The following is an 11,819-nucleotide window of genomic DNA, read 5'->3' on the forward strand; positions in this document are numbered from 1 at the left end:
GGATAGTGTGATATATTCTGGTAGGAACACATTGATTGGATAGTGTCTGGTATGAAGACATTGATTGGATAGTGTATGGTATATTACCATTATGAACACATTGGATAGTGTGATATATTCTGGTAAGAACAGTGATTGGATAGTGTCTGATATATTCTGGTAGGAACACATTGATTGGATAGTGTATGGTATTTTACCATTATGAACACATTGATTGGATAGTGTATGGTATTTTACCATTATGAACACATTGATTGGATAGTGTCTGGTATTTTACCATTATGAACACATTGATTGGATAGTGTATGGTATATTACCATTATGAACACATTGGATAGTGTCTGATATATTCTGGTAAGAACACTGATTGGATAGTGTCTGATATATTCTGGTAGGAACACATTGATTGGATAGTGTGATATATTCTGGTAGGAACACATTGATTGGATAGTGTCTGATATATTCTGGTAAGAACACATTGATTGGATAGTGTGATATATTCTGGTAGGAACACATTGATTGGATAGTGTCTGGTATGAAGACATTGATTGGATAGTGTCTGGTATGAAGACATTGATTGGATAGTGTCTGATATATTCTGGTAGGAACACATTGATTGGATAGTGTGATATATTCTGGTAGGAACACATTGATTGGATAGTGATATATTCTGGTAGGAACACATTGATTGGATAGTGTGATATATTCTGGTAGGAACACATTGATTGGATAGTGTATGGTATATTCTGGTAGGAACACATTGATTGGATAGTGTCTGGTATGAAGACATTGATTGGATAGTGTCTGATATATTCTGAGTTTTATAGATGGGAATGGCGCTGTGGAAAGGCACATGGGTTTTGTTTTCTGTGAGCAATTTTGAGATGTTTCAAAATTCTTTATAAAGTTGTGCTGAGTGTGGGCAAACTGATGTTGAGGAATCGATCTAAATATTCTGCACTTATTTTTAGGATTTAGGAAATAACACTGGGTTTAAACCCTTTCTAGTAAAAGTGAGCGGCAGGGATAACAACGGATCTTTATAAATGATAAAGAAAGAACGGGTTAAATTGGGGAAATAGCAGCTGTTCAGGTAAGACTGGTTTGGACAAATGAGTATTTAAACGTCTCTGAAGTAAACTCCCAGGAATTGGAAATCTGTAAAATGTGACGGTAATGGTGGCATTAAATGTTGGTGAACTGTCCTTTTATTAGATGAGAAATGAAGACGACGTTACAGGGACCGTGAAGACAATGGCACGTTGAGTGTGTGCTACGTGAGCAGACTGGAAATGTTTAAGGATACACACAAACTGAATTACTCGAGCTTACTAGCTGGTTAAACCAGAGAGTGGATAAACATTTAGGTGCCTGAATACCGCGTATTTATGATGATGCCGATTGTATTCACTTAAAGCAGGTTGGTCATGAAATCTCTCCCAATTTCTGGATCCCTCCCTCTAGCCCCTAGCCCCCAGCCCCCACCCATTGTATAATGGCCACAGGGCTGGTACAAGCTACCTCTTTTCCTTTGTGAGGGCCGAGAGCCTGTCTAATGGGCATGCGCAAAATGCTTGGCTGTTTTGGGCTTTCTTAGACCTGGGTTGACTCTCAGGATCACGTGAGAGTCAACACTGAGGAAAGTAACGAGCTAGACAGCCATTGATGAAGGATGTGGAGTGTTACTAATGCTTTAACCTTGGTCCCTCTAACCATTTTTAGAAATAAAAACAGATTGTTTTGGGCATGTTCAAAATTTCCAAAGTGATAGAGCTGCTTTAAATGTCTCAGAAGCTGCGGTGATGGGAGAGATGACGTGGAACCCCAAACATTTCAGAAATTGTGTTTCGATTGCTGGTTTATTATCAGATGTGCGCTAGGTACAGCTTGTTTGGAGAGAGATTAGTGTCATTTATTATATAAATACCGCCATGAACAGCGGCCTAAAATAAACAGTAAGTTTGCATTAGGTTTTCAGTTTACGGTGTACTGTTGCACTGTGTGTCTGTGGATCACACACTTGTTTGAAGTGCTCCAATATTCCTACCATAAAGTTCTTGTAGAAGCCTGTAGCTCTGTGTGCATGGTACAGTAAATGCAGCACGATGTGAGCTGGGATGCCATTTACCGCTAAGGATGTGGCTTTATTTTCTTCCAACAAGTATCACATCTTGAATGAACGTCGTGTCTCTCGAACTTTAGTAAATAGACTCCTGCTTGGCGTGGAGTCCCTGTGCGCTCACCGATAAAGTCCTGGGGGGGGGGTGCAGGATGAAGTCTGGGTTTTCCACAGAGTTTCCAATTTCACAGACTTCGTCCTAAGACGATCAATACACTTTCACCTTAGGCAGCGTGCAAAGCATTTCAAACAGAAGGTTAGCGGCCGTTAGCGCTGTGTTACCTGGAAAATAAAGAAATAATTCATTGTAAATACTAGAAGTTCTGTGAGCGATGTCTGTTATAAAATGGCGTGATTGACATGTCGAGCCCCGTTATAGTGAGTCTTATTTACAGCTAGATAATTAGTATTAAGGGCTAGTCACACCCCATCGAGGATATATCTGAACACAAGATGCTCTATGTCTCCTTAATCCCACGGCTGGCTAAGATTAATGAGAGTTACAGTTATCACATTAATGGAGGCTGTTAAGAATGCTGGATCCTGCATCATGTTGAAGTTAGCTTTTTATTCAGTGATAGATCGCTTCAACTCAATGCATTTTAATGGGGAATTCTGAATAAGGAACCGAGCTTTTTCCTTTAAAAATCCACATTGGCTCACCCAAAATGCCATTGATTTCAATACACTGGGTACCCCTCTGTCATCAAACAACATTTAGCCCGAACCCGAGCCTGAGCCGAGCTAATGGTGCAAGTTTTTGATCGAAATTGTGGTTTGGCTCAGGCTAAATATTATTGTATGATGAGGAGGGGTGTCCAGTGTGTGGCCAAGATGGATTCAGAATTTAGTTTATATGGCATTGATTTCAAGGTGGCATCTTGATGCCCCCCTTTACGTGGCAAATGTGTTATTTTATTTTTAAGATTAAATCTACTACTTTACAGAAACAAGAGGCAACTTAATATACGTAGCTAATAACATTTAGTATGGTTTTTATCATTTATTATATCAGAAATATGGTATGTATATAAATACTGTATTAATCAAGTAATATTTATAATATTTTCATACATTTTGAATGAATAAAAAGTTAGATGAATAAGCAGCTTTTTTTTCTGCATTGTAGTGATGGCATTGGGCACTCACTTGGCGCGATTTTTCAATTATTATTTATATAGCGCCATCAGATTCCATAGCGCTGTACAATCCTATGTAAAGAGTGGCTCACGTACCATGGACAAATCTTTCATTAAAATGAAGAAAGGTAATAAAAATAAAAATAAATAAAAAAGGGGGGGGGTTGTGTGGGGGAACTCAGGGGATAGGGAGAGACTAATTAAGGAGTTCATACTCTCCCTATATCTTCACTGCCGCCATCTTTCTCTACCTTGTCGTTTCACCTGCCGTTATCTGCGCCAGTGGTGGACTCGCCCACGTGTTTCCATATGGTTTTAGTAAATTTCCTGCCCGAGGTTTCTCATCCTGTTCTAAAGCCCTAAATCTTTTACTATATTTCTGATCCAACATGCTCACCAGAAAGATCATACATCGGAGCCACTTCCACCAAGTCACAGCCCACAATATTTAGCCCCTTGCAGCCACGGATTATTTCCAGAGCCTGGATAAAAAAAAAAATATATATATATATACAGGGTTATCATTTCTCTGTCACACAATAATCCCACATATACACACAGCCGCTGTATTATAGTATCCCTGATAATCCCACATATACACACAGCCGCTGTATTATAGTATCCCTGATAATCCCACATATACACACAGCCGCTGTATTATAGTATCACTGATAATCCCACATATACACACAGCCGCTGTATTATAGTATCACTGATAATCCCACATATACACACAGCCGCTGTATTATAGTATCACTGATAATCCCACATATACACACAGCCGCTGTATTATAGTATCACTGATAATCCCACATATACACACAGCCGCTGTATTATAGTATCACTGATAATCCCACATATACACACAGCCGCTGTATTATAGTATCCCTGATAATCCCACATATACACACAGCCGCTGTATTATAGTATCACTGATAATCCCACATATACACACAGCCGCTGTATTATAGTATCACTGATAATCCCACATATATACACAGCCGCTGTATTATAGTATCCCTGATAATCCCACATATTCACACAGCCGCTGTATTATAGTATCACTGATAATCCCACATATACACACAGCCGCTGTATTATAGTATCCCTGATAATCCCACATATACACACAGCCGCTGTATTATAGTATCCCTGATAATCCCACATATACACACAGCCGCTGTATTATAGTATCCCTGATAATCCCACATATACACACAGCCGCTGTATTATAGTATCACTGATAATCCCACATATACACACAGCCGCTGTATTATAGTATCCCTGATAATCCCACATATACACACAGCCGCTGTATTATAGTATCCCTGATAATCCCACATATACACACAGCCGCTGTATTATAGTATCACTGATAATCCCACATATATACACAGCCGCTGTATTATAGTATCCCTGATAATCCCACATATTCACACAGCCGCTGTATTATAGTATCCCTGATAATCCCACATATATACACAGCCGCTGTATTATAGTATCCCTGATAATCCCACATATATACACAGCCGCTGTATTATAGTATCCCTGATAATCCCACATATTCACACAGCCGCTGTATTATAGTATCCCTGATAATCCCACATATATACACAGCCGCTGTATTATAGTATCCCTGATAATCCCACATATACACACAGCCGCTGTATTATAGTATCCCTGATAATCCCATATATTCGTGCAGTTACTGTATCACAGAAATTAAGTTACCGTATATGTACCGGTACAGCTAGTATATTACAGTATATCCCAGATAATAATCCCATGTACCTGTGGGGTGGTAAGACCGGCAATCTCTGGAGTCCCAGTCCCTGGAGCAAATGTTGGATCTAGTCCATCAATATCAAAACTGATGTAAACAGGTTTTTCCCCCATTTGGAGCCTAACTTCTTCCATCAAAGGAACCAGAGATTTCAGCCAGCAGTCATGTGCGTACACCACCCGAAACCCCTGCGTAATAAAGAGGATTATTTAAAGGTTGAAACTGCTTTCACTTGCATGGGTCTCCTGTGATCTTCCAGGCTGATCAAGAGATGTGAGTTCTAGGTTGCTCATTGGTAGTCTATGTTAAGGTTAGAGATACAAGTTACAGGTTGGTAGTCAATGGTAAGATTAGATATGTGTGTTCTAGGTTACTCAGGTAGTGTGAAGGTTAGGGATACGAGTTCTAGGTTACTCACTGGTAGGTAATGTGAAGGTTGTAGATACAAGTTCTAGGTCAGGGGTAGGCAACCTTTTAGCAGCACTGTGCCGATATAGGATTGTGATGTCCCGTAGCGTGCCGATCCTCAGGCCCGTCGCTACCAGGCAAGCTAACCAAGCAATTGCTTGGGGCCACGAGCTGGCCTGGGCCCCCAAGCAGGGCCGGCGCTTCCAATAAGGCTGCAGCCGTCTGAGCGCTCTATAGAGAGCCTCAGGCGGCTGCAGCACTGCCTCTCTCGTCACCTCCCCTTCCCTGTAGCGTGGCCGAGCTCCTCTTCCTCCTGTCTGGCCGGGTACCACGTGAGATTCAGTTTCCTGTTCCCGGCCGGACTGACAGGAAGTGCACCCTGAGCTCGGCCACGCTACAGGGAAGGGGAGGTGAGAAGAACATAAAGAGGGAGGGGGGGAGTAATGTCCATTTTGTTTGGGGCCCCCAAATTCCTTCAAACGGCCCTGCCGATCCTATTTTTTTAAATTGAGGTGTGTATGCTGCCGTATTCTGCTTGTGTTATATATACTGTAATTGCTTTGCATCGTTGTATTTGTGCGTATATGAGCTGTTATATTGTATATGTTCATTAGTAGTTTATGGTATCGTGTATGATACATATGAATGTGGGCTGTGTATGAGGGCTGCTTGTGGAATTGTGTGTGGGTGGATATGTCACATTGTGTGTTAGGTAGTGTATGGGGGCTGTTTAGGGTTTTGCATGTGAGAGGCTGCATGTGGGATTGTGTGCATGTATGTAGATTGTTAGTGGTGTTGCGTTTGTGGGGATTGTGTGTATGTTTGGGTGTGGGCTGTTCATATTATTTGTATGAGGGGAGGTTTATTCTGCAGATCTGTGTATATCTAGCAGTGTGGGTGGCTTCCCTGGGTTCCACTGGGGACCAGCTTGGGCAGGTACAGGTCAAGGACAGGAGCTGCAACATCAGCTGTGGGCTGCTCTACTACAGTGTGGATTCCCATTCACAAGTGCTGGGAGGAAGTTATCTGTGATCACTTCCTCTAAGTGCTGCAATGCATAAATTGAGGATTGTCCTTCACTACCTCTTTGTATTAGCAGATATCTGAAGTTTCACTGAGACTCCTGATAGGCCAGACCCTGTTTGGCTCTAGCAGCCTTGAGTGCCGTGGAAAGACACCTCGAGTGCCGTGCATGGCACTAGTGCCGTAGGTTGCCTACCCCTGTTCTAGGTTACTAACTAGTAGGTAATGTGAAGGTTGTAGATACAAGTTCTAGGTTACTCACTTGTAGGTAATGTGAAGGTTGTAGATACAAGTTCTAGGTTACTCAGTGGTAGTTAAAGGGTATCAAAACAACAACAGTTTGTATTGTAAGCCCTTCAGGCTTTTTGCAGTTAACACTATCTTTTCAGAGAAAATGCAGTGTTTACATTACAGCGTAGGGATACCTCCACTGGCCACTCCTCAGATGGCTGCTAGAGGTGCTTCCTGGGGCAGTGGTGCATGCAGACACTGGACTTTACTCATAGAGATTAATTGATTTAATGTATCTATGAGGAGATGCTGATTGACCAGGGCTGTGTTTGGATTGTGCTGGCTCTGCCCCTGATCTGCCTCCTTGACAGTCTCAGCCAATCCTATGGGGAAGCACTGTGATATTAGACAAGTTAGTTCTTCTTCTGCCACTCTTAGATGAATGATATTAAGTGTTCAGAAACGTAAGCCATTGAAATGGTGGTTACGGACTCTGAATACTGGCCAGGTGAGGTCTCTATATAATAATACCTGTTCTCTGCCAAATTCATAAGGGTCAGAGCTGTAATTGGAACCTCGGAGCCCAATTTGTACAACTCTCTTACAGTCGAGGAGCCCGTCATCCACACAACGTCATGCAACATCACCACACTGCCGCTGCCTTTGATTCTTTGTATCAAGGAATATTATTTTACACATGTTCGCTTTATATCTGTTTGTTGTGTTGTCCTCACTCCACTGTTGGTCCTGCGAATACATCAGACCTTCTAGGAAGTAGTTGCCGCTTTGGCTTTATAAGATATATTCTGAAGTCCAGCCATGGAATGTAAAGATTGAGGGGAAATATGTAAATCCCAGCTAATATTTTAACTATTCATCTGCTGCAGCGCAAAAAAACATATTGCCTCCACCTCTCCCCCATCATTTAACCCTTTAAGAACCGGGAAATATGTAAATCCCAGCTAATATTTAACTATTCATCTGCTGCAGCACAAAAAAACATATTGCCTCCCCCTTGCCCCCATAATTTAACCCTTTAAGAACCGTGAAATATGTCAGAACAGGGAAAGTCAAATATTTATCATGATATGTCTGGCATGTCGTTGGTCCTTAGAGGGTTAATGTCTATGACCCTAACTGGCCAAAATTAGTTTAATCTTAAATGACAAAGTTTTTAGCACACTTTTTATCTCAGCCATTACATTGAATACATACAATGAGAAACTACAATGCATAGGAGCTTCTAAACCAAGCCAAACTCAATATTTAGAGAATATGTCCTTTTCATTGCTGAAGACCTCTCCTTACAATATTCTTAATAAATTTGCATATATAAAATGTATATGTAAAATGCCAGCCTTTTTTGAGATTCACTGCTGTAAATTGTAATTGTTCAGTAATTTCTCACTATACAAGTAAATCTCACATCTTTTTAAATACTTGATCATAAAATGTCAAATCTTTCTTCCTGTCTCTTCCCATTCTTTTCTTGTATAAATGGTTGTCAGAATGAAAGAGCGAAATTTGTAACCACAACAAGCCCTCTGCTGGTAAAAGGCGCACAATGGTTCAGAGCTGGGCAAGAACTAGCGTTCAAATCTTCTACAGAAAACATTTCGTTTATATGTTTGTAACCATGCAATGTTACATTCAGCTGTTTGTGTTCCCTTTAAGATCTGTCTCAGCTGACATTAATACAAATGTCTGTCCTGTGGAATGTAAGTGGCCGGGAACCCTGAAGCCGGATAGAGTGTTTGATTCTCGCCGGTGTCACAATCTTTCTGGCATTGAAAGGGGTTCACCTCCCACACGTCAAAACCAAATCGTTATTTTAGGAATAACCTTGATGACTGCTTACATTAAATCTGGCAACGCGACAGAACAGTTTTGCACTTTTTTTTTTTTTTTTAGGAAAATAAATAATTTATTTTATCTAGTTTTTTTTTTTTTTAATTATTTATCTTAACGATTGTCATTTGTATATTTTTGTTTGTTTTAAAAAATGACTGCATCAGAAACCTAAATAAACTATTTTACTGTGTGATGTATGAACTGTTTATTTTATTTTTTATATGTATCTTTTTTTTGTCTATGGACAGTTTGTGATATGACAGGTTTGTCGATGCAAATCACTTAACATGACTTTTTCTATAAAACCAAAGTGATTCCAAAACATCGAGTTTATTCACCAAATGGCAAATTGTAGAGAACTGGTTATTTTTAGGCCAACACATACAATCGGTTTAAACCAATGACCTCTAAATACATCCACGGAGATTTATATTGCAACGTTTGCAAATTCTGTGACTTTAACCGAGTTTGAAAACAGTCTCTTATTGGCCTAAAATGTTTCAATACTGTTTTCAGTTCCCCTCGATGTTTAATGAATAAACCTAGTATGTTCCCTACCATACATTATTCACCCAGTAATCACTGCTATCGTATGAGTATAGAATGGAAGTCAAAGAAATGAAACTAAATGGCTTCTGATACTTTGAACATTCTGGGAAAGTGTCTATTTAGAACTGCTTACAAAAATTTGCATTATTGACTTACACTTTTGAGAAAAGAATCCGATTTTTCCAAACTTTGTAGAATTTCAGTTACGATGTTATAGCTTATGAAAATAAATTTCACACTTTGTCAGTTGCTTAGAATTCTGTTTCTGGTGTACGGTATGTGTGGTTCAATACTGCGATCATTTTACCCCAGTTTTGCATAAAATAGGCCAGTTTAACCATTTACCACATTATATACCTTCAGAATTTATTGTATGTGCAGTGATAAATGGGACATTTACCAGCTCTGTTTGCCAGTATATATGCCATTTAATAGTGAAAGTGTTTTATTATTTCTCGCTGATTTAATTTGCAAAGGTCAGAGGTTTATTACACTTTTTTTTCACACATTGGATAATATGATATAATGTGATGTAGGAACACATTGATTTGATAGTGTATGGTATATTACCATTATGAACACATTGGATAGTGTCTGATATATTCTGGTAAGAACAGTGATTGGATAGTGTCTGGTATGAAGACATTGATTGGATAGTGTCTGATATATTCTGGTAGGAACACATTGATTGGATAGTGTGATATATTCTGGTAGGAACACATTGATTGGATAGTGTGATATATTCTGGTAGGAACACATTGATTGGATAGTGTGATATATTCTGGTAGGAACACATTGATTGGATAGTGTCTGGTATGAAGACATTGATTGGATAGTGTATGGTATATTACCATTATGAACACATTGGATAGTGTCTGATATATTCTGGTAGGAACACTGATTGGATAGTGTCTGGTATGAAGACATTGATTGGATAGTGTCTGATATATTCTGGTAGGAACACATTGATTGGATAGTGTGATATATTCTGGTAGGAACACATTGATTGGATAGTGTGATATATTCTGGTAGGAACACATTGATTGGATAGTGTGATATATTCTGGTAGGAACACATTGATTGGATAGTGTGATATATTCTGGTAGGAACACATTGATTGGATAGTGTGATATATTCTGGTAGGAACACATTGATTGGATAGTGTCTGGTATGAAGACATTGATTGGATAGTGTCTGATATATTCTGGTAAGAACACATTGATTGGATAGTGTATGGTATATTACCATTATGAACACATTGGATAGTGTCTGATATATTCTGGTAGGAACACATTGATTGGATAGTGTGATATATTCTGGTAGGAACACATTGATTGGATAGTGTCTGGTATGAAGACATTGATTGGATAGTGTCTGATATATTCTGGTAGGAACACATTGATTGGATAGTGTGATATATTCTGGTAGGAACACATTGATTGGATAGTGTGATATATTCTGGTAGGAACACATTGATTGGATAGTGTGATATATTCTGGTAGGAACACATTGATTGGATAGTGTGATATATTCTGGTAGGAACACATTGATTGGATAGTGTCTGGTATGAAGACATTGATTGGATAGTGTATGGTATATTACCATTATGAACACATTGGATAGTGTCTGATATATTCTGGTAGGAACACTGATTGGATAGTGTCTGGTATGAAGACATTGATTGGATAGTGTCTGATATATTCTGGTAGGAACACATTGATTGGATAGTGTGATATATTCTGGTAGGAACACATTGATTGGATAGTGTGATATATTCTGGTAGGAACACATTGATTGGATAGTGTGATATATTCTGGTAGGAACACATTGATTGGATAGTGTGATATATTCTGGTAGGAACACATTGATTGGATAGTGTGATATATTCTGGTAGGAACACATTGATTGGATAGTGTCTGGTATGAAGACATTGATTGGATAGTGTCTGATATATTCTGGTAAGAACACATTGATTGGATAGTGTATGGTATATTACCATTATGAACACATTGGATAGTGTCTGATATATTCTGGTAGGAACACATTGATTGGATAGTGTGATATATTCTGGTAGGAACACATTGATTGGATAGTGTCTGGTATGAAGACATTGATTGGATAGTGTCTGGTATGAAGACATTGATTGGATAGTGTCTGGTATGAAGACATTGATTGGATAGTGTCTGGTATGAAGACATTGATTGGATAGTGTCTGGTATGAAGACATTGATTGGATAGTGTCTGATATATTCTGGTAGGAACACATTGATTGGATAGTGTGATATATTCTGGTAGGAACACATTGATTGGATAGTGATATATTCTGGTAGGAACACATTGATTGGATAGTGTGATATATTCTGGTAGGAACACATTGATTGGATAGTGTATGGTATATTCTGGTAGGAACACATTGATTGGATAGTGTCTGGTATGAAGACATTGATTGGATAGTGTCTGATATATTCTGAGTTTTATAGATGGGAATGGCGCTGTGGAAAGGCACATGGGTTTTGTTTTCTGTGAGCAATTTTGAGATGTTTCAAAATTCTTTATAAAGTTGTGCTGAGTGTGGGCAAACTGATGTTGAGGAATCGATCTAAATATTCTGCACTTATTTTTAGGATTTAGGAAATAACACTGGGTTTAAACCCTTTCTAGTAAAAGTGAGAGGCAGGGATAACAACGGATCTTTATAAATGATAAAGAAAGAAAG

At 39.1% G+C, this 11,819-nt stretch overlaps 1 protein-coding gene across 1 annotated transcript; it reads right to left on the bottom strand.

Moving 5' to 3' along the window:
• Positions 1-1,840: 1,840 nt before the first annotated feature.
• Positions 1,841-7,332, bottom strand: LOC134578022 (agmatinase, mitochondrial-like). The gene is made up of 4 exons (XM_063436989.1): positions 7,235-7,332; positions 5,050-5,229; positions 3,656-3,740; positions 1,841-2,401 (listed from the first exon to the last, which is right to left on the bottom strand). The coding sequence occupies exons 2-4, from the start codon at positions 5,173-5,175 to the stop codon at positions 2,328-2,330; spliced, it is 285 nt and encodes a 94-aa protein (XP_063293059.1). The 5' UTR covers positions 5,176-5,229; positions 7,235-7,332; the 3' UTR covers positions 1,841-2,327.
• Positions 7,333-11,819: the final 4,487 nt, after the last annotated feature.

This window comes from Pelobates fuscus, chromosome 11, assembly GCF_036172605.1.
Source record: "Pelobates fuscus isolate aPelFus1 chromosome 11, aPelFus1.pri, whole genome shotgun sequence".
Lineage (NCBI taxonomy): Eukaryota > Metazoa > Chordata > Amphibia > Anura > Pelobatidae > Pelobates > Pelobates fuscus.